The sequence below is a fragment of the Oryzias latipes genome, chromosome 12, assembly GCF_053564925.1.
Source record: "Oryzias latipes strain Hd-rR chromosome 12, Olatipes_Hd-rR_3.1".
In the NCBI taxonomy this organism is placed as follows: domain Eukaryota; kingdom Metazoa; phylum Chordata; class Actinopteri; order Beloniformes; family Adrianichthyidae; genus Oryzias; species Oryzias latipes.
Window position 1 is genome coordinate 25,366,516 of NC_136248.1, and position 23,460 is coordinate 25,389,975.

Consider the following 23,460-nt stretch of genomic DNA (forward strand, 5'->3'; position numbering starts at 1 on the left):
AAAGTTAAAGGCGAACTCACAGTTGTAACACAGCAGCAGACCTGCCTCCCCGTCTTCATACACGTCGATGGCTGCCACAAAGTTCACCTGCAGGCAAAGTCAAGTCACTTTAAGGAGAGAATGTCATCTTGATCCAAAGGTCAGACATGAGAAAAAGATCTTAAAAATAATGTCAGGTCACACAGCCTTAAGCTAACCTAAGAGATGTACAAGATGTCAACAGCAGTTTGTTATTTATCTGGGCTAATATTTGAGCAGCTGTTCTGTTGTACCTCCCCGTCAGCTGGTGGCTGTGACTGACAGCCCAGTGATTTCACTGGGGCAGAACAGAAACCAGCAGGTAAACACAGCAACCATCTGGACTGGCCATAGGTCACAGCGTCAATAAACGTCACCTAGAACTCCACAGAGGAGAAGAGGATCTCACCTTGTTGGCGTCTACATGATGCAGCCGGTAAGCATCCCCAGTGCTCTCATTGATCAGGTCAAACTGGTGTTTATAGGCCACACAAATCATGTTGTCGTTCTCCCCCGTCGGACCATCCACCAGCGCCATCACCACCGGCGGGTCACACAGACAGATCTCCTGAGGGGGAGGAGGCTTGATGTTAGGGCTCTTATTAAGGCAGTCTGTCATCCTCAGGATTCTAAAGAAATCCCAAGAAATGTTCCATTTAATAGATTTATGTCACTGCAATGATATTTTTAGAATGTCTTCATTCGGAATTAAATGTATTTATTAAAAAAATGTTTTGTTTTTTCATTCTAAAAAGAAACAACAGTCTTTCCTCATGGGTGTGGAGTCTGCCGTACCCGTATGTACTGAAACTCCTCCACCGGGGAGTCGGCTCCAGAGGCAACAGCGCTGAAACGTGGATGCTTCCTGGTAATAAGGAGAAGTTTGGTTCTGATGGCTGCTACTATTCTCAGCTCTGAGCCATGGTGGGTGTTGATAGAGTACAAATGACAACCTGAGCCACAGGAGAAGGGGAGGAGGGATGGGGAAAGATTGAAAGCGGAATTCATTACATGTGGGCTATGCCGCAATGCCGTCTGTCGACGTTTTTATCCTCACAAAGCCATAGCATGCCAACACTTTCTTCAGCTTAAAAGAATTTCAGGTTTGGCTACAGAACGCCTTCTCAGAGCTGTCATTGCAAACCACTTGACATCTCTGTTAACTAGGAAAGCTAAAAATGATCCTTACTCCCATTTCTACAATGACTTTCTGGATATGGAGACCGTTTTTTTTTTGGGAGATGTGTTTTTTTTCTAAATATCTGAACCCTCACAGCCCACTCTGGATCAGGGGTTTCCAACTCCTCGTTAAGCTAGCTGTGCATCATCAAGAAGCTGCCATGGTCTCAGGTCCTGGAGCTATAGATCTTTCCTGCCCTTTCTTGGTCACCGCTGACTCAAATGTCTGTGATCCTCTATCTTGTGGCAAACCCTGTTTCTGGCCTCCATAACAGCCCTCTGACCCGTTAAATTTGGTCTTTTTTTAAAGTCTTTTCCCATTTACCATCTTTCTATAACATGAAAGACCCACTCCGATCATCTTTTGATCTATTATAAAAGTGTTCCCAGAGGCCTTTTAATTATGATTATGCAGTCGTTTCTGCAGTGCAGCAGATGTTCATCAGAAATATGCTTCTGTGTTGTTGACAGGACTGTTGGAGGGGAGCAAACCCACCCCCTTTCCCATCGCCCATAGGTTTACCCGGTCTCCCGCCAGGTTACACCCCCTTACAACCCCGACCTAAAATTACCGGTGCAACAAAAATTGGAGCTATCCAATTTACAGTTTTCTTTGCCTGCCAATTCAGTCCAGGAAAACAGAGACGTCTACAAATGTATCCCAGTGGGATGGAGCAGGAAGCTTGTGTCCCACCCAGAGTATTTTCTACGTCACAAATACAACCTTTTTTAAACTGTATTTTTCCCCCCGCTGCTGATTCACAATGATTTGAATAAAGATGTACTCAGAAATTCATTTTTAAATAAGAAAAATGCCACAAGAACAGCAAGCAATTTTTAATTGGAGTGGGTCTTTCAGCTAATTCATACAGTTTTATTGTGTCTAAATCAATATTTGTATACTGTTTTTTGTAAAGGGTTCCTCTGTGCCTGTAGTGCAGGAAGAACCTTTATTCTCATGAACTATGAAAATAAACGTAATCACAATCAGATTATTGTAAAATAAAATTAACTTAAAACAGAAATATTTTTTGTGTAAAGTACTACCTAAAAAAATCATGTTTTCTGCAGTAAAAATGACGTAAAATAAAGGTATTTACTTTAGTCTGGTAAATCATCTTTATGACTCACTGGTGTAGGCTTAAACCCCAGAACAAGTGAAAAAATATAATGCTGGAATGATGGAGGAACATCTGTGGAACATGTTCCTTATATAAATAAATGATCCAACCAGTGAATTTCTGCGTTTTAATGTGAGGTGAGGTGGTTGTAATTCATGTCTGTCAGTTTGTCTAAAGTTTGTGTGAAGCCAGACATCAATATAAACCTTGTGGGTAATTCCTTAATTACTTTCATTTTTCATTAAAAATATTCACTCATTGAAGAAGACCAAAGTATGAGGCAAATTTATGAGATAGAAAAGACTGCATGACTCACCCAAATAAGATAAATGCAGTCTCACTTTTCAGAATAAGATCTTTTTACCCGACTTTCATTCCAACAAAGATTATGCTAACTAATGATCTCATTATTGTAGGGCATTTCTATGAGTAAAAGCCATGTTTCTTGCTTACTGTCAGCTTAGCTTCTCAAAGCTGTACCTTTTGTTTTCTCCAGCTTGTTCTCCCTGCAGTCACATTTGCCCCTGATGAGCTGCTTTTCCTCCAGGCTTCTCTTGATTGTGCCGAGTTTGAACACGTAAAGCCGAGCGTCCTTTCCTGGAAACAAAACAAGCGCCTCTGGTGTTTTTTTGATAAAGATTACTCTGTATTTGTCTCATTCGGGCTTTAAGCATCTGCAGCTTTTTCACGACTTGGATACACAACGACTGCACCCACTTAAAGAAACAACACAAAGTGCCTATAAGGTTTTGGAGGTCTTTCCAGGCATTTTTTTTTTTTGTAAATTGTGGCAGGGATCTGTCTCCACATGTGTTTCTGCAGATCACAGCCACAGATCAATGTGCTCATTGGACTGCAGGATGCAGTGAGTACAAATTAAAAAACACAGAGAGATGACAGAGATTAATTAGGAGCATAATGAGAAAGATGGTGGTCTTTAAGTGCCTGTTTTGATTCAAGTGGGAATATAATGAAAGGAAAGAACAGAGGTAGGCAGTCTCTGGTGTGCAGGTTTACCTTTATCAGCTCTGGTGATCAACAGGTCTTGAGGCTCGAGAACGTGCATCTGCTTCACCGCCATTGTTTTATCAAACACCGGCACCGGAGGAAGAGTCTGCGTCTCTGAAATGCAAGGCACCAATTATGTTATCAGATGAAAAGCAAAATCTAGGAAATATGCAACTCATTTTTTGGAGAAAAAAAACGAGACTCACCAGCACTGGTCAGAGCGGGATCAGGACCTGAAATTGGAAGGAATGAACGCATATGTAGCAACGCAGGTTCAAGCAAAATGTAGGTAAAAAATACTATTTTTGGAGGAATCTCACCTTCCAGGAGCACAACTCCTGCTGTGTCAGTGGCGACCAGCAGAGACTGACCCCATGAGTCAGCGCACACAATCTCATAAGGGAATGTACTGCAGAAAGATTGGGACTCCCATGGCTGCAGAATACAGACAATATGCACAGAGAAACCAGAATGTTTTCCTTTTTAGCTTTCAGGTAAAGTGGGTGAATGAAAAGTCTGACTATCGAGCCCAGATTTGAGGGTAAAAGGAAACGGCTAAGGGATACACTGACCTGCAGATTTTAAAGATGAATTTTTAAACACGTACCATAAAACAGTTTCAACCATTACCCAGGTGACTCTGTGACATGTAATATGCACTTAGAGTTTTTGGTTTTGTAGACAAATAAAATAAAACGTATCCCACCTATAGATTATAAAATTGTTTTGGGGAAATAAGAAGGGAAACATTGAACTTCTGAGAACAGGGGGACATAAAAAATAATTGTCGAAAGAAACTAGTGTCCAGATGAGTGACAAAGATTCTGGATTATTTGACATTGACAAAGTTATAACATTTTCCATTTTTGTTACAACTTAGATAGTTGCGTTTGGTTGAGACGGCTCCCAACAAAACATAAGGGACGTTTCCAAAATTTCTCAAAAAAGATTTCAGGAGTTCTTCAAAGCTTTTCTCTCATGTTGTGGGAGAACATACGTGTGAACCAACCCCACCCCCTATTTCGGTATGTTAGAGCTCATTAATGCATTATTAGGGCTGTGGTTTTTCTGATTGGTAAGTGGATGGACCTATAAGTGGAATTTTATGGATCATGTCAGAAAGTACTGTATGCCCATAATGTGTGAAGCAAATGTAAGCACCATGAAATTGGGCTCTGACCATGAATTTTATGCAATTTCAAGTCAAATTAGTTCCTATTAACTTAATTTTCTTGCCTCAGTCTAGGCTGACAGTAACTTTACAATCCTTATTAATGTTTTCATCTTTAAACAAGATGAAAACAGGGGAAGACAGTCAATTTTGACAAAAATCCTAAATTAAATTGAACAGAAAATCTAAATGCATATCTGGTGTCTTATCAATTTCAATCGGTTGGTTCAAAAAGGGCCCAAGTCCAAGAGGTTTGTTTTTCCAGGAAATGATTTAAATTGCATAGCTTAAAGGGAGGCAACACCAAATGATGAATACTTTACCCAGATTGAGCACCAGTTCATATCTTACAAATCCTTCAATATGAAGCACCTTACTTTTATAATTTCAGAGGACTAGCAAACTAAAGTCTCTGGACTTGGGCCCTTCTTGAATTAAACAAGGGCGCTGCCATATTGGATAACTAGTCCTGCCATCTATGGGATAAAGCAAAACCCATGCAACAGAAGTCCAGGTCAGGGAATTTTGCACTTAATGCATTTTAAATGTCAAGATTACAACGGACTTGAGACATTTTTGCACATAATCAGATAGCTTTTCCCTTGAAGACCATAGAACGAATTGTGGACTTGGACCCGTTTTGAACTAACCGATTCATTTTTAATACTTTTCATGAACAAAATTAATTCAAAGAAAAGAACATTTAAGTCATGAATAAGACAAGGGTTTACATTCCAAAAGCCAGTAACTTTTTAAACTATTTCTTTAAATATGTTGAATAAACTTTTTGTGGTCAGTACCTCTTTTCTGCAGAGCCCCGTGGTGACGAGGCTTGTGGGTGCATCTCCTCTTACGATGGTCTTCAGTTTCAGAGCCTAAATGAAAAAAATTGGACATCAAATAAAATCACTTGATTTGAGTGAAAAACACTGATGCAAGAAAATCTGCGGATGCATTCTTTTTTTAATTTATTCCCATTATTTATTGGAAAGAAACATTTTTGATCATTTTTCAATGACATTACTGATCAGAAATTTTGAAAATGATGTTAAAAATGCTGATTCCAGACCCCAAATTTGCTTAAAATCAATTTAACTGATATGCAGCAATAAATGCGAGTCTCAGGAATTTCACAGGTAGGCCCTCATAACAACCAGAAAATGAAGAATTTAAGCACCGAGCAGTTTGTGGGAATGATAAAGTAGCGCCCATCTGATCAGAACATTGAACACTGCCAACTCAAGCTGCACTGTCAGCCATAACCACTCACATGTCTGCATAAACAGCCAATCTGGAGATAATAAAAACCCGCACAAACCAACTGTTGGGAGCTTCAGCAATGTGCCACTGTTTAGAAAACACCCATAAAAATATGATCAAACCTACAAAGACTATTAGGTTTTGTGGCTGGGGAAAATTAACTACAAGATATATACAGTTAGGGAGCAAAATGTGTCAAAACTGACACAACAAATGCAGCCTTTCTTGCTGTGAGGCAACTAAACATAGCATTGTCTTAGCTTTTAGTCGTTGACCCTCTTGAGATTATGTTTGGAGATTTTCTTTACCTAATAAGTAGTGGAACTTTTATGGTTAAAACCTGTTTTGGTCATGATTTATAGTCAGGAGAATGGAGACAAAGTTGCAACAAACACAAAACTAATCAGGTTTTAGCAGCCATAAAAAAAGTCCTTTTAATCAGCTAACCATGCGAAAAAAAACAAATTATTTCCAAAATGTCAGGGGAAACTTGACGGACAAAAAATTCTAATTTTATTCAGTCTTTAACCTCTCTCTGGAGGATGCTTTGTTTAGTCAGCTGCCTGTCAAGCAATTCATTCACTTCTTTCAAGAAAAAGCAGGCTCCAAAAGAGTTTTTTGTTGTTTTGAGAAACTTGACTAATTTAATTGCAGACAGTATAAATTAAAAATACTTCTTTTTTTCAAGGTGCTTTACATGTTGGATTTATTTCTCCCTCTGCAATGCAAATTATGATGACCGAACTGAAAGAACTTTCGTGTTGTAAGCTGGCAGTGACCACTGATGCATTCACACATCAGAAGCAGTTTTTGAGGAAAGTGACCCCCATTTGGCCATAGTGTTACAAAGTGTGTCATACTCTAACTATGGTAAAAAGTAGGGTAAAAAAAAAGAAACTTGTAAAAAAAAAAAAAACTATATTTGTGACTACTGTGGTCGTGCCACAAGCTCCCTGCTCTGCTTCACAACGAGGAGGAAAAGGGGGCGGGGTTGCTCTATGTGACCATCCCCACAACTCAGAGGTGAATTTCTCGGAACTCATGCCGCTCTGCAGAAATTATGTCTTCGAAAATGTTGATTATAGCTGAAAACAGCATAATCATAACTGCCATCATTTTCAAATTATTCAAATTTTTTTTATTAGTTCTATTGAGGATATGTCAAGAATTTATTGGCAAGATTTTGATTTGATCAATTTATTTAAAGCATTGTAGTCAGAGCAATAAAGTATTTACACAGATTTATCAAACTTATTACAGAAATGATGACATGCATAGATAAAACAAAACAAAAAATAAAACAAACAAAAAGACACTCAAATCACATTTGCGTACTTAAATATAGTGATCATTAACTAAAGTCATGTAGAACCTGATTTCTTGCTTATTTAGCTTACATAATCCCACCCCTACTGAGTTAATTCATTTTATAGTTTTAATAAAACCAGACATATAAATAATCAAATTAAATAGGCATTCAAAAATATTTCTAATTATGGGGCGCATACTTTAACAGGTTTTAATCTCAACCACCCGTGTTGACAGCAGTAGGGTTTGGATGTTCAGTGGCGTTTGGTGACATGTTTGCTGCAGTGTTGGATGTGTGTGCAGTGCGCACACTTGTATCTGCAGGTATCTGTATGTGTTTACCTGCCCTATTCGAACAAATTCCGCCTGCCGCGCCTCCTCCTTTTTCCGTGCCGACTTTGGAGACTCCGGCAGCACGTCGCTAAAGGACCGCCGGTTCAACATGTTCTGGGGAGAGAAGGGAACCTAAATGCGGAAAAAGGAAATGCAACACACACACACACACGCAAAAAGAGAAAGCACAGAAAGGGTCTTAGAGAGTGGCCACAGCAGGGGGTGAAAGCAACAGCCAAACACAGCTTGAACTATAAGAAGCGCCTTTGGAGAGAAAACTGAAAGAAAAAGCAGGAGAATTTTTAAAATGATGTGAGCAGAAGGTGCTCTGCTGGAAAAGTCAGCTTTGCAGGGTTTTCCTGTCGGTGTGGTGCAGTATGCAGAGGCAAAGCCAAGGAATGCATTGAAATACAGCACAACAAACTCCCAAAATCTGTCTCTACAGAAGTTATGTGCTCAGATATGTTACCTTGTGCAGGTCAGGAGTTAGGTCCTGGTAAAGAGAGCGGATCAACATGTCAAGAGTCCGCTGACGCTTCTGCGCAAACGTTGGCGTCTCCAGTGTGGCTTTTTCTCCATTGATTACTGGAAAAAAAAAAGCCTAATTGAGGAATAATTATCAGCATAAATGTTATAGTTCATGAAAGTTTTCTTACACTTGACTAGTAAAAAGTCCCTGAATTCTTGGTGATCAGTAAATACAGGTTGAGATGGGAGAGGGGGTCCAAACAGAGGCACGCTCTCTTCTGAGAAAATCTTCAACCTGTGGCAGACAGCAGATGTTTCTACACCTACAGGTCCTCAGGAATGGAGCAAATGTGTTCTTTTCTTTGAATAGAGAATTCTTAGGAGTTAAAACTCACCTGTAACTGTCATTCTGGCTATTATATTTAACTAATGCAAAGATATCTGAGAGGAAAAGTTAAGGAGGTATTTGAAAAACATCTCCCGATCTCTTGCTCAGTGACTATCATGGGCCGGCATGAAGGATACGGGTGAAGTGCGATCTGATCATCGAGGGTTTGAAGGTTGACGACGTGTCATCTCCCTCCTGGAATACTATGGTAACAATGTCGTTTCCAATGTGCCTCTTTCTCTCCACCTGCCATAGGGAGCAAGACCAGTTTTAGCTAAGAATGGAGAATTTTATCTGAGATCGCCAAACATTTAGTATTTTTCCAATAGCTGCTTATAGGAAATGAAAAATACCCAATTTGAAGTATTACAGGTTAATGTTCAGAAGAAACCATAAAAAGTGATGATCCTTAACCCATTATAGATTTGACTGCAGGATTTGAATGGAATGACAGGACAATGCAACAAAGAGAATCTTTGTAGCATAAGGAAGAATTGGAAATAAAATAAAATAAATTTAAAAGCAGAGGAAGTCCAATAGGAGAGAAAATCCCTTGATTTCCTTTCTTTTGTCATTCTATAAATGCTTTTTTTCCCCACTTTGCTGGTCTGAAGCATCAAACTGTGTATTTGAGAAAAGCAGATGCAACTGCTGCTGTCATTCAAACCTAAGATTTTCCGCCTGTTTCCATTTATCTGGACTCAGTGGTTCTACAAAAAGACATAAGGTTTAGGGGGGAAAAACAGGGATGCAGCAAAAAATGAATAAATAAAATTATAGGAGCTACATATTTAATTGTTTCTCTAACAGCTTTAAACATGTCTATGAAGACTCTCATTCATCCAGGTAGATTCCATCATAGTAGTAGGTTTAGAGGCTGTCATCTGGACTTGGTTTTTAAACTTGAAGATGTTTCACCTCTTATCCAAAAGGCTTTGTCAATTCTGAAATAGCTGGTAAAAGAGCTGGTTTATATGTGCTGATATGCTGGTTTATATGTGAGTCTAAGTAGACAATACTACACAGTTTCAGGTCTGACTCCTCCCCCATGAGCACATATAAACCAGCTCTTTTACCAGCTATTTCAGAATTGACAAAGCCTTTTGGATAAGAGGTGAAACATCTTCAAGTTTAAAAACCAAGTCCAGATGACAGCCTTTAAACCTACTACTATAACACCTTTGACTAAAAAAACAGGAAAGATTAAATTTATTTAAAAAATTCCAACTGAAAGGATAAAATCATTCAAATTAGACGTAAAATATATTAAAAAATGTAATAGATTTTCATGAAACTTTAATCTAGCCAAAATGTCCAATGCAAATTAGAAAATTAAGAAATGTGTTAGATAACATTCTGTATGTTTTGTTCACTGTTGAATGGCATTTCCTTCATGCTCAGTGCAGTCAGAAGTGAACATAGCTACTGCAAAAAATAATAAAATACAAAAATTAGCTGATGAGATATTTTTTATCAATGCACTTCTTTCTGGACAAGTAGGAGAGAATCGTGCGACAAAGCGAGATGCAGCCCGAGCATAGACTGTTCCTCATAATCGACCTTTAGGAGTGTTTGCTCTTCAAAACAAATTCAATTACGTGTCAGATTTGTGAAGACCCTTTTACATTGAATCTGCTAATGTTTGTGAGGTAAAGAAGAACATTGGCGTCCTTTTTTTCCTCTCACCTCTTTTTTGAAGTGAAGAAACTGCGCTCCTTGTATTATTATGTGTGTTTTCTGAGAAACATACCTGCTGTTTGTTCTCTTTAGAGTAAGGTAACATGGTGGACACATGAAACATGAGCTCATGGCCTTGATAAACCGTGTAGATGGACTTGATTCCTGTAGTGTCATCTATAGATGAATAAACCACACAACAAACATTTAAAACAAAGATTTAAAATGATCTCAAATCATGCAACAATGTCAACAGTCTTACTCTTGGTGTCTAATCCTCCGCGATATCCTGCCCACCCCTGCAGTGTAATGGTATCACCCAGCAGAGTTAGGAACTTCTCAAAGTTCTCACTCCCCATCTCTACACACATAAAAGAAAATTCACTTAGTTTTAAAATAGTGGGTTGGGTCATTTTTTGCTAATCATAAAGTAAGCATGTTTTACATATGGGTTAGGTTAACTAGCATGTAGATCAGGCATGTCAAAACATTCAAATTTCCACCGGACCGCAGACTCTTCATAAAAATCAATATAATGCAGCCCCCAGCATTTTCTAAAAACTGTGTGTAGGATTTCTTGATGTGGTTGCCTAAATTACAATAAGCCATGGCAACACGGTCGTGTGACCCTTCTGCAACACTTTCTAGCTCATGTCTAAAATATCAACTGAAAATAAGAAAAGAAAGGTTGACAATAAGGGCCACCGCCTCCAGGACAAGTGGAAATTGGCTCCTTTCTTTTTCAGTAAAATACAAAACAATAGTTTCTGTCTAATATGCCGAGAGACTGTGGCTGTTTTCTAGAAGTTCAATAAGAAAAGGGTCAATCAGATGAGACGTGCAAACAAGGACAAAATGCTGCAAAAAATTGACAGTAATTTTGGTAAAAACATATTTAGATGAATTTTTTTTCTATGTGAGGAAATGAAAAATATGTAATTGCAATAAATTGTTCATTAGTTAATTTGCTTCAAATGCTATTAAAATGGCTCAAAGAACGTCAGGCTGAATGGCTATTATTTTCACCTCACCAAATCTGGCCCTCTATGCATAAAGCTTGGACACCTCTGATATAGACTTAGGGGGCAGAAAGCAGCTACTAAGTCACCTGAAAGCTTTTAGATGTTCACTTATTTAACTTATGTGTGGATAACTTTAAGAATTTTACCTAAAACTAGTGTAAAAACTGTATGGTTTTTCTGTAAAAATATACTTTTGTAACGTTGGATTTCTTTGCTTGATACAGCAAACAAATAAATTCCACCTAGTTTCCAAACTTGCTTAACCCTTTAACACCAGAGCCATATCTCCAGTGTTTATATTCTTTCAACAACCATAACTCTTCGACTGTTTATGATTTTAAACAGGGGTGGAGTTGATCTTTTGGGACTTTCAGGTGATGATGTCATCAGTTTACCTCACTGGGCTCAATTGCACAATTAGTTTACTGTACTGTACCTTTCTCTTTTTTTGTGATTTTGCCATACTTATGTCTTCATTTTTTAGAGAGTAGCCATCCAACCGGGCTTTATTAGGTTGAAGAACGGTATTAAAACAACAAATACTCTTGGAGCCCCAAAAGCAGTGTATTTGTGAGGTTCTTTTGCTGCTATCTTAACTTTTCTTCCTAATGAGCTCCAATGGACTTTTGTCTGTATCACAGCCTTAAGAAAAGTCAAAACTGGAAGAAAAGTGTGAAAGAAGTTACCATTGCTAAACATCTCGTCATCTGTGAGCTGTCCATCTTTGGCATACAGCACACCAAATTTAAAGTTGACAGAGCCCTATAAACATTAGATCACACAAGTCAACAGATAATCTATACTTGGCTTTAAAGAAATGCAAACAAAATGTCAACCAAAATGCATTATAAAATAATATTTAAAAGTGTTGAATTAAACATGATCATTGGTGTTGCAATCTTATTAGAATAGCACATGCTTCAAAAATAATTGCAGGAAACTGAGATTTATGAGTTGTTTCTACCTCTTGTTCTTCCAGCACAAGCAGATCCTGGGAAAAGACGACATAACGGCCATTATTCACATTGACCAACAGTACATCCGAGGATGACACAGCTAGAGGACATTATGGTTTATGTGTTGCAGATCAGACCTCTGCTGTATTTCACTAAGAACGTCTGTGGTGTCATTCTCACCTTCTGAATCTCTGGGTTCATGATCTCCCTGGGGCCCCTCTCAAACCTGTCCATGTTCATTGCACTGTAAGAGGAGCAAGAAAACACAAGAGAAATGGGGGAGTTTGATGCTGGTAGAAGACACATGGCCTGAAGCCTAACGCAGAAAAGACTCATTTGTTATGGGGATTTTCTAAACTAGCTTATTACATTTCTACTCATTTGGAATTTGAGCTGCAAAGCTGTGTAGCCTAAGGACTTTACAGTTTACTATATTTGGGCCATTCACCTCCTTTATATCCTGTTGCAACAGCTCTCACGACATCTGCCACAAGAAACCCAATGTCTGATACAAAAACCCACATAATTTACTATAGGACGAAACATTTTTTGTCACAAAACACAAATTATGCCAGACTTGGCAGGTTTATATGTTCTAAAATATTCTTTCAATCAGTCACTTTTCATGTCTTTGAGGAGCCACTCTGATGAGAATGATGTTTGTTTTTTTAATGTTCTTCTGCCATTTTCCTGATTATTGAAGACATGTATTAAGAAAATTAAGCTTGGAATTGCAGAGCTCTGAGTATTATTTTTTCAAATTGGTGTGAATCAAGAGCAGATGAAAAAATGCCATTGAAAAATCTTGATTATGTGACATAGAACCCACAAGCCCCCTGCTCTGCTCTATTCCAATGCATCCACTTGCAGACAAATAGATCCATGTATGCCTTTTTGTTGCACAATTTAGAGGCAAGTTTCTATTGAACTACTGCCACTCTGCAGAAACTATGTCCTAGAAAAGGACGTTCGAAAATGATGGCAAAAAGGGCATAAAATTAAAAGATGACTGGGAACACTTTTAAAATAGATCAAAAGATGATCAGAGAAGGTCATTAAATCAGTTCTTCATTAAATATAGAAAAAAATAACTTGCTATACTTACTATTTGTTCAATCAAAACTATCAAAAATATATATTTTTTAACACAATTTAAAGTAAGTCCAGAAACTTATCAGCTTTATCTTTAACAGACAGTGCACATCTCTGTACTTTGGAAGAGCTGTGGCTTCACTCCTTTCAGTCCTGCCAGACTTTCTCCCCTAATGCTTTTCTGATGGACTTGTGAACAATAACATTAGTCACTGGAAGACAAGCCATTTAGTTGCTTGGATTTGTTCATCTGAGGATCATTAAACAAGGAGACTTACAAGTGAAACACAGTTAAGGTATGAAACCCAAGTGGCAAGGCACTAAATCTGTCTAAATGTGCCGAAATGACCAAATACAAGCTCAGCTTCGACTGAAGTGCAACGTTGGGCTGAGAAAGATGTTTTCTGAACAGGCTACTTTTCAGAGGATGCCTAAAGCAGAGAGGTTGGCTTTAGTTGGTAATTTAAAACAAAAACAGACAGTTATATGCCACTAAAAGCGCAAGAAAAAAGCAGTGACAAGTTTATGGAGCTATTTTTCACCTACTTTTTTGGAATGATACCAAACTCTCTTTGTCAAAGATGTCCTACTTACAGTTTCAGATAGAAGCAAATACAGCCACAAATATGGTGACTTAGCAGCTCCACTGACACAATGCAATTTGGGTCAAAATACTTGCTCGAGGGCACCATAGTGGAGGGGACTAATCCTGTCAATATTTTGAGTTGCAGTTAGTTCCTCTCAGTATTGGGATTTGAACTGAAGACCTACAGCCAGAGGTTTATGTCAGAAACAACCAGGTCACCATTTCCTGTGTGGGTTGTCAGCAGCAGTAAATGAGGTTTGCTGTTATTTGAGGTCCTTTGGTTGATCAAAAAGTGAGGCTTCGTTATGGAATGTACCACTGTGCATGCATTGGTACTTGCTAGAAAGACATGGGAGGGGATGAAATGTGGATTTAGTGTTTTAAATGATCAAAGTCTCTGATTTGTTTCAGAGACATTTGGTGGTGGATGAGCAAGAAAGAGCGTTTTTCAAGATGTTCAGCTGAACCTCACAGATTCATGAGAAAATGACAAAGACAAGACAAATCAAGTGCAAAAGTGCAAGGTGATAAATTGTACAGCAATTGGAAATTGGAATTAAATATCAACATTAGAATGTGAGAAGCCAATAAAAATTGCAGAAGGAAGAGGTTTGGTGAAGCTGATTTATGAGAATTACCATGACTCTATGAAAAACCCTTATTGAGACATGATTGAAACTCCTAAGTAATTCTTAATTTAATCAGGGTCTTGTAGAATAACCTCAATTTTTTCATAACAGTCGGGGTTGCGCTAAGGACCAGTGGAATATTCATCACATCTGTGATTGCTGGTACAACTGCAGAAGAAAACCTACAATAGGATCATATAAGTTCAGTCCAAACAGATGTAATAGGAGAGCTACGCAGCAGCTGTTTGCTGTGAGCGAAAAATAAAAATAAAAAGATAGATGGAAGAAAAAATGTCACGAAGAAGAATGTCAACATGTTATGGAGGGTTTAGCAAAAGGGTTTTGTGACCAAAGCCAAGCACACACTGTTCTCTGCAACATGCGTTCAAGCAGTCCAGTGAAAAGTCTATGTCAATGCGCATTTCCAGCTTCTGCAATTAAAATTCCCGTGTTCAAGCGTAGCTATGCCAGTTTTTGGACTCTACCTACAAAGTGCATGTCCATTGAATATGTGTTAGAATTTAAACCAGGTCGAACTATGACGAATCAGGGACTCGGATTTGGTAATGACGTAATTCACGGAAGTGCCAACTGTTTGAAAATTGATCAGGGAAAAGAAATTATTTAGCAATAATTATACAACACCAAGTCTTTCATATATCGGAATAGAGCTGTAAAAGAACAACCTAGAGCAAAAGTCACTAAATTTGCACCAAACTTCTTCCAACTGCTGGTGGCAGACATGCATTAGTAAACAGTAGCAAGAAAAAAAAAAAGGAAGAAGCCCCTCCCTGCTTGTCCAGTGTGAACACCATGAGCTAAAACACGTCAAATGCCCGTCTTTAGAATTAACAAGATTAGCTGCCTACTATAGTCTAAGAATGATGGCTGATGAAGACTGTGGCAAAAACGAGAAAACCCATTGACGTAAGAGGAGGGGGATAGAATAATGATTTTGATGGAAGGGGGACAGAGCTCCAGATATTGACATGGGGCAGATCCTTTCATTTTTAAATGCAGTTTTGGCAGAGCTCATATTTGATGTAAAAGGGGAGCAGATTGACTGATTTCCTATGAGATCAGCAGTTTTAAGGCTGATACCCAGCCTCCAAAGGGAGGAAGATGAAAAGTATTATTATTTTCAAGAGTATTAAAACTAAAGTAGAGTATGGGGGGTAACAGAAATGGAGACTTGCAATAGACTTCAGCATTTGTTTAATTAGTTCAAAAGAGACTGAATCATCTAATATTTATACAGGACAAATGCACACTTAACCTGTAGAGGATCCAGAACTGAAGTTTAAAAGTCGTTTTGACCTTGTTTTTGGCCTCTGACTTAAATAACACCCAGAAACGCTGGATGATCAGAAAAGAATGAGCTAACGGCATCAGTCACACAAAAAGTAATGAATTGTCTGCTTCTGTCTCCGGGCTGCAGTCCTCACCTGAGGATGGACTTGACTGATAGTGTTTTGGTAGGGCTGTAGGGGAGGCTGATCTTCAACGTGCCCTGAGAAGACAAGAACGGGTCTTAGGCTCATTAACCACTTTAGCACAAACAAAAAGAAACCTTTTTAAGGATAGGTTATGACCCTCATTATTGATTTATTTTAGTTACAAAGATGAAACGCTATTTAAATACATCCCAGAAGTAACTTAGACCAAATAAGTAAACTTTGATAGAAGTTGGAAAAGTTTTCTATCTGGTCTGTTGCACAAACAGCAGCACAAACATATTGCACCAGTTAGAGTCTGACAGAAACAAGACAAATCAATGTGATCAGACAGCGGAGGTGCACCACTCTAATCAGGTTCCAGACGAGGCTGAAGGCTAAATTAAATTTCAGCTATCTTCTTTTTCTTCGCGTAACTAAATCACTAAACAGCAAACAAACACAATAAACAGGCATCTCACGTGCAACGACAGGTGCATGGTTATTTAAAAAGAGGAAGAAGTAAAAACCTTTTAGGGCAAATTTAAAATAAAGGGAGGCTAAAAGTTTGAATCCTTTAACATTTCAGCTGGCTTTAGGGCCGAACAGACCGCAGACTCACCGATCTCCTCCAGAGGATGGCTCTATACTGAGGGACTCGCTGATTGTTCTGATCCGAGAGAACAACGGACAGAAAGAAAGGGTTCTTCTCTGCATCGGTACCCACATAGTTCTGATGGACTGAGGGCATAAAATAAAATAAATAAATGTTATCCATTCACACGTTTTCTTCAATTATTTTCACTTTTTCACTCAATCTGGTGAAATTACGTTTGTTTCTGGTTTAAAAAATGTCTCCTTAGTCTGCCATTAGACCCTCCATCATTCAGCTCTTCCAGATTCAGTCACACATTCCCTTCTTTGCCTCTTCAGCTGACAGGCCAACATCTTCAGAAACAATGCTGTACAGTCATCCAAATCCAATTAGACACAAGATCTTTTCCGCCTCTGTTTTTGTCCTCGTCTGAAACCATCTCTTCCTCTAATGAGTGTTTACTCCACAGTTCTACTGTCTTTCTCCAGCTGCTTTCCCGGCCTGTTTATTTGTCATTAGCTCTGTTTTTATGCTTTGGGGAAGCAATTACTTTACAAGACTGTGCTGCAATCGGATACTTTCTAAACTGTGAAAGCTTGAGCCTCGTTCTTTGAGAATCAAAAACACACTTTTAAGTGTCTACACTCAATCAGGAGGAAGCTGAGACTGAAGTCCTCCTGTTACTGTCGGTGTTCTGTCACGCATGAGGCGGCCTCCGGTTCGTCGTGTGCCGTGCCGTGCAGCCAGCTCTGTTCAGGCTGTGAGGCACAGGTGGCTCAGCAGTGGTCCAAACAGGTCCAGCCAAATGATGGAGACATGGCTCACTTTAAAGGGTATGTGCCAGTGCACCACGAGTGCAGCAGAACAGGATTGTTTTGTGCCAAATTTGTATCCGTTTTAGGTTCTAAACCTTTTAAAGGATTCGAAGCACTTCAATATTTTATGCAGCAATTCTGACAAAACACGAGGCTTATTCAGATTTATTCTAAATATATTTTTGCAGAAGTGGACATATCAGATGAATTTTTAACAGTAAACCTTACAGTAGTAGTTCCATATCCCATCCCCTCCACCCCGGCTGCTGCATGATATTAGAGAGAGGCGGAGGCTTCCACTTGGAAAATGACTGGATGCTAATAAGTTTTAGCTTTAATGAAGAGCAGTGCAGCAGGGCGACGGGGCTGTCTTTGAAAGATAAGAAGATTCCTCTGGACCAGAGAAGACATTTAGAGGATGTTTGATTTCTGCAGCCTCGGCTAATAGCCTCCATCTTAACCTCGTTCATGGTTATCTGTCTCCTTAAACTACCTTTGTGCTTGAACAGAGCAGCACTGACCTTTTCCCAAAAAGTATTTGAAAAACCATCTGGTGTGGTACTCTGGATTCTCCAAATGGACATCTGTTCTCCTCCAGCTTCCTGGAGTGTAGGGTGAAGTCTGTTGGTGGCGCACACACACAAAGACACACACTGCAATGTCATGGCGTTGGTCAATGCTCGAGACACAGCGCCACTTGACTCTGCGGGACACTGCAGGAATTCAGGAATGTTAGAGCAGAACTTGAGCTGCCTCATTTAGTCATTTTGTTAAAGATGATAAATATAAAATTATAAAACGTTTGTGAAAGACTAAAAAGATGGCTTGTTTGCTTCAGAAAATAAATAAATAATACAATAAATACCTATTAAATCCAGTAAATAATCCTAAATAGTCCAAAACATTGTTTTTTTATTTTTAAAAATATGTCCAATGTTGTGCTTTTTAACATTTTTTTATTTTGAAGTTTCTTTGCTTTGTGTACTTCTCTATTGACTTCAGCTCTGTTTTTTTAGTTGATGTTTCGACATTTTTTTGAGTTTATAGACTTTGTGTCACCAACACTGGAGTCACTTTTGATTTTTTTTTTAACCATTTTATGCAAATTATGGTCCTACATTAACAAAATAAATTTGCAACTGAAATATATGGTATAAAGAATAAAAGTTTAATTTGTACTCATTGCAGTTTTGAAATATTTACTATCATGACTGTGGTCAGACATTTTTGGGACATAATCTAATTGTTGTAACATAAGTGCAGCTATTGTTGTTTGGGTGTCATTTTACCACACTTTTATCACAAAAATGTGTTTCTTCGGTCTTGTGCTTCAAAATTTGATCCCATAAATGTTTTATAGTGGACACACCTCATCTGATGATCCATTCTCCACCCTGAAGCGTCCTGCTCTCTGAATGGCTCCGTCTGCGTCACTGGAAATCAACTGAGATGAACACAGAGACAAACAGATTTGAGTATCTTTATATCTGTTTGTGGAAGACAGTTCATAAATACAAAGAAGCTGGATGAGCTTGTGGACAAAACAGTAGTTCCTATGTGACAACAACAACACATCCCACAACATTGTTGGTGATCTGATAATCACTAATCAATAGTGATAATTAGTGATTTCGTTAAAAACACTTTGGCTTAACAGCTCAAACAGTAACCTCTGCAGATGAAGCTATTCACAGAAATTCTAAAGAAACAACATAAAACAGCAAAGCTCAAGGAATCATCTGTTATCTAGAAGTTTGTCTTTAAAAGATGTTGTTAAAGACCCATTTTGATGAAAATTGTGTTTATTCTCGTGACATTTTTCTCATAATGGAGGACAAATATTAAAAAATCCAACTCAAAATTGGATTTCTACAAAAGCCAAAAAACAGCCAACTTTCGGAATTTTTTCTCATGATAATGAGATGATGAAGAACATACTGTTTTTGTATGCATTAGTGGATCTACTTCTCATGGAACAGTCCAGCCCCCTCCCTTTATTTCCCCCAAACCTCAGAAAACAGGTTCAATGACAGAACCCAGACTAAAAAAACAACTTTTGGGGAGTGCTTTCTTCTTCTGTCTTTGTTGTTAACCACAAAATACAGAAACTTAAAACAGGTAAAGTCTCGGCGTCTCAGTGCAGAAAAGGGAAAAGGCGAGGCTACACTTTATTCTTCATTTTGTTATCTTGAGATAACGAATTTCGTTCAAAACAAAACTGTAAAAAAAAAAAAAAAAAGTAGGGCAGGGTGTTTTCGACTTTCATTTCTTTATTTGAACTTCCATGTGATGTAAAAAATGAGGCCACAAGCTTCCTGCTCTGCTCGCTGTACATCTCCTCATCCAAGTTGACATCTGGCTCAAAACTGTTTGGTTGGATGGCTTCAATCCTGGTTGCCATTTTGATGTACTGGTAATGTTAGGTTCGGGGTGTAAGGGACTGTAAGCTAGTGGGAGGGAGGGTAAACAGAGAGCTCTAAGTAAAGGAAGAAGGGGGGGGGGGGGGGGGGGGTTGGAGTTGCTAAGATGGTTCCACCCACAACTCAGGGGTGAATTTCTAATGAACTACTGCAGAAACCATGTTTAAGAAAGTGACTTTAAAAAAAAAAGTTGGCTAAAAATGGCTTAATCATAAATAAAAGACAACTGGGAACATTTTAAAAAAAGATCTTTAACCTGACAATGAAATCATACCAATAGCTCCAAGCATTTGTGAAATGATCAATATGAGAGGGTATGATTGTGTGGACGCTGGACAGCAGAGTCTGTGACAGCCTTTTCATCCAGATGAACGCCGGCGGCCTGTGATGAGCATCAAAACATCTGCACACAATGTTTTCTCTGCAAGCACTCACACCGACCTGCTATTGTGTTATGCAAAGCCTTTCAGCGACAAAATCAGTCTTCCTTCCTTCACTTCTATTGTAGTTTTGCCACTTGACTAGCTCTGTCACCATAAATGTGTGTAGAAAATAGCTAGAAAACCAAAGCAATTTTTCTTACAAGTAACTTTAAATATACATTTTCATAGCTGTTTTTTATTTCTTCATTACATGACACAAATGCCAGGAGTGATTTTTGTGAGGTAGAAATTTGTTTCTTCTCATTTTTAACTTAAGAATTCCATCAAACATTCAGTATGTTTTTTTTAGATATAGAAGTCATATTTAAATTCTAGTGTCAAACCCTAAACTGGGAAATGTGTTTCAGGTCCTTGTTGCTCACTGAACTCTCCCGAGTTGGAGCTACCTTCAGCGAGGAACCTTATCACTCCAATTATCTGTTTTGCTGACTCACCTCCGCCACCACAGCACCAGAGAGGGAAATGGGACAGTAATGGTTTTCGTGAGTGAAAAAAAGGGGCAGAGGACAAGAACACAATGTATTCTAGTTAGCGTCATAAAAAAAGGACATGAAAGGATTTTCAGAAAAATAAATGTGGTTTTTTTTTTGGTAAACGTAACATAACATTTTGGTAATTGCAAAGCTAGAGTCTATTAATTTGACCCAGTCCAAATGTTAATTTAAGCCTTTCAAAGTTGTGGCAGTAGATGGACAACAGACTGGCAGATGATCATTCATTTTTGGGTTATAAAACATAAAAATACAACTTATATAAAAAATCCCTTGCAATTTTATACATTTTTTTATATTTTAGGTCAGTATAAACAACAGAACTTAAAAGTATTTTACACAATTCTTGGCGTGCTGCCAGGCTGTTGTCAAACATAGTAATGATGCCATCTGTTTGCTGGGAAAATCAGCTTTTCCTCAGGGGAGATTTACCTAAGATTGAACATTTACAAAATTAACTGTGCTGCTCTTAAGCCAACAGAAATGTCCCGAAAGTCTTTGGATATGGATTTAAATGTATTTCCATCAATAGTTAGTCATTTTAGGAAAAATAATGCACGTAAACATCTACTTTATGAAAGCCAAAGTAATAGATCAATGGGAAAAGTTTGATAGCCTCATAAATCGTTTTGTCTCTGCTGACCACATTCTAATTTGATTTTAGATTCTCTAAGTGATGTGAATTAAAGTTTTCACAAATGCTCCCCCCTAGTTTTTACTAGTTTTTTATTCATGCAAATAAAATAGCTCTTCATATCTTTTCTAAAAAGATATAAAAACAAATTGTAAAGTAATCTCAAATTTTCCCTGTCATAGATTAGTTTTACAGTAAAGAATAGATATTGGGAAACCACAGCTTAAATAAGTATGGGTTTGTATTGGTTTCACCTCTACAAAAACTTGTATTCTATCTTTGGTGATCCGTCACATCTACCAGTATGTTGAAATAGCAAATGTGGGTTTTTTTTTGTTTGTTTAATCTGTAACATATGTACATCTGCATAAACAATATATTCCTATTCACGTATCACTTTCAACCCCCGTATTTGTCCTCCTGATTGATGATTTGTTGCCTGGCAACAGGCCTTCTTCCTGCATTTACAACCCGTCTGTCTGTCTTTTTGCCCTTCACTCTGTGACCCAATAGCCTGTCATGCTTTGCTTTTTTTCTTGCCACTATGTTTCAAATAAATAAATAAATAAATAAATAAACAGTTGTGCAACCATGCAGACACTGTCCAGTTGGCTAAAAAACGGATCTGAGGAAACTGAAAGTCATATAAGCAAGATGAACAAAACAAAATAGTATTCAATGCAACCAACCTCAACACTTATAAAAACCCCACCAAGGAATACCTACTGTCTAATAAAGTAAAAAATAAGTGGGTATGCATTGAGAGTTCCTTTATTAGACTTCTATTCCAATAATCAACAGTCTTTGTCTGATAAACAGTACCAAACCATGTATGAAAAAGCAGAGCACAGTGTTCATGAGCTGGAAGAGTGGGTGGTGTGCCCTGCCCTCTCCAGCAGCTCATTACCAGGCCAGACAGTGCAGTGACCAGGAAGAGTGATGAGAACGCACTCATACAACAGAGACTACATTCTAGACATCCCTGCATTAAAAGTTTTACACTCCCGATAAAAATTTGTGATCTATTTGACTTTTCTGTTTATGTCCTATATACCGTATATGGTTCATTTGCAATCTGAAAAAGCTTAAAAATAAAAGTAGATATAAAATATATAGTAAAGTGTAAGATAGAAGAATAGAATAGAACTTTATTGATCTCACAATGGGAAAATTAATGTGTTACGACAACTCCATAAAGAACAGTAGATGACAAATAAATCCAAACGTAACTAATGCAATAAAAAATAAATGTCCAGTGGTTCCAAAAATAGCAAACAAGATAATGAGACAATACAAACCATAAGGCTGTGAAGGTGTTCCTTTCTCTGACAAAACAGTCAGATCATAAACTGTTTCTGGGTGGATTTGTAAATACTGGCTATTCTTATAATATTTCATGGGTTTCCATTGGTCTTTTACAACCTAATTCGAACCCTAACCGTGACCTGTTGACACCTAAGCTTAATCTATAATCGATTTGTGTTTTGTCTTTCAATCAAATCAGGAGCTCAAAAGTCACATTTGTCCACATCATAGTAGGAAAAAAAATTGGCAGAAATTTGATTTCAGATATAGAGAAACAAGAAATGAGTTGTTTCATAAAAATACACTTCCCTCAGCTTCAACTGTGGAAACTAAATATCACTGCATGAGTAGAAAAAAAATATCAAACTGTAAGAATGTTCATATCTGTCGTAATAGTACTGAGCTCTCCAGGTGCCAGTGGTTAAAAAGAAAAAAAATCTGATAAACCAGGCGCACACATTGCAGGTGCATATCTCTGAAAAGAGGAGCTGGACTCTTGTGGTATTTTTCTGATGATAGGGAACATATAAAGACAATTTGACTAGAAATCAAAAGAAATCATATTTCTTTATTCAAACCATTGTAAATCAGGGGCAAACGAAAAAATGCTGTTTGAAAAACTACTTGCAAACAAATAGATCCATGTACATCTTTTTATATTCGTAATATTGCTCGACATATCTGTTGCACCCGCAATGTTAGGTTGGGGGGGAGGAGGTAGGGGGCTGTAAGCTATCAGCAGAGTGTGTAGATAGAGAACCCAGTTATTGGTGACGGGAAGGGAGGGCGGGGTTGCTCAGAGGCAAATTTCTAATAAACCACTGCCACCTTGCAGAAATGGTGGCCTACAAAACAACACAGGTTTTTCATTTTGGCTATAAACGGCAAAAACATTATTAAATGACTACTGGGAACACTTTTTAAAAAAGATCAACAGATGATCGGAATGGGACTTTAAAACTCCCATCAATCCTTTTTATAGCGGTCTCATCCTGTGTCACAGGATGTGTCACAGGATGAGACCATGGGGGTCAGAGTCTATCCCAGCTGTTTCTGCATGAGGGTAGCAAACACAGGTCGCAGGGGCCATTGCATCCATTTTAAATAT

The 23,460-nt window shown here is 38.2% G+C and overlaps 1 protein-coding gene across 12 annotated transcripts in view; it reads right to left on the minus strand.

Moving 5' to 3' along the window:
* The window catches only part of garnl3 (GTPase activating Rap/RanGAP domain like 3), a 99,757-nt gene that overhangs the window by 13,537 nt on the left and 62,760 nt on the right, over window positions 1-23,460 (minus strand). For 9 of the 12 annotated variants that reach the window (XM_078956227.1, XM_078956230.1, XM_078956226.1 and 6 more), the window contains 22 exons: window positions 18,429-18,503; window positions 17,581-17,680; window positions 16,272-16,390; window positions 15,662-15,726; window positions 12,090-12,153; window positions 11,918-11,944; window positions 11,640-11,715; window positions 10,194-10,292; window positions 10,005-10,108; window positions 8,392-8,500; window positions 8,262-8,307; window positions 8,055-8,161; window positions 7,868-7,983; window positions 7,408-7,530; window positions 5,298-5,372; window positions 3,647-3,761; window positions 3,533-3,559; window positions 3,336-3,440; window positions 2,799-2,915; window positions 814-971; window positions 428-586; window positions 21-87 (listed from right to left, as the gene is read on the minus strand). In XM_078956227.1, the coding sequence (XP_078812353.1) occupies window positions 21-87; window positions 428-586; window positions 814-971; window positions 2,799-2,915; window positions 3,336-3,440; window positions 3,533-3,559; window positions 3,647-3,761; window positions 5,298-5,372; window positions 7,408-7,530; window positions 7,868-7,983; window positions 8,055-8,161; window positions 8,262-8,307; window positions 8,392-8,500; window positions 10,005-10,108; window positions 10,194-10,292; window positions 11,640-11,715; window positions 11,918-11,944; window positions 12,090-12,153; window positions 15,662-15,726; window positions 16,272-16,390; window positions 17,581-17,680; window positions 18,429-18,503 (2,053 nt within the window). The remainder of the gene's footprint in view (window positions 1-20; window positions 88-427; window positions 587-813; window positions 972-2,798; window positions 2,916-3,335; window positions 3,441-3,532; window positions 3,560-3,646; window positions 3,762-5,297; window positions 5,373-7,407; window positions 7,531-7,867; window positions 7,984-8,054; window positions 8,162-8,261; window positions 8,308-8,391; window positions 8,501-10,004; window positions 10,109-10,193; window positions 10,293-11,639; window positions 11,716-11,917; window positions 11,945-12,089; window positions 12,154-15,661; window positions 15,727-16,271; window positions 16,391-17,580; window positions 17,681-18,428; window positions 18,504-23,460) is intronic. The other 3 variants (XM_078956228.1, XM_011481537.4, XM_011481534.3) reach the window with 1 other exon arrangement.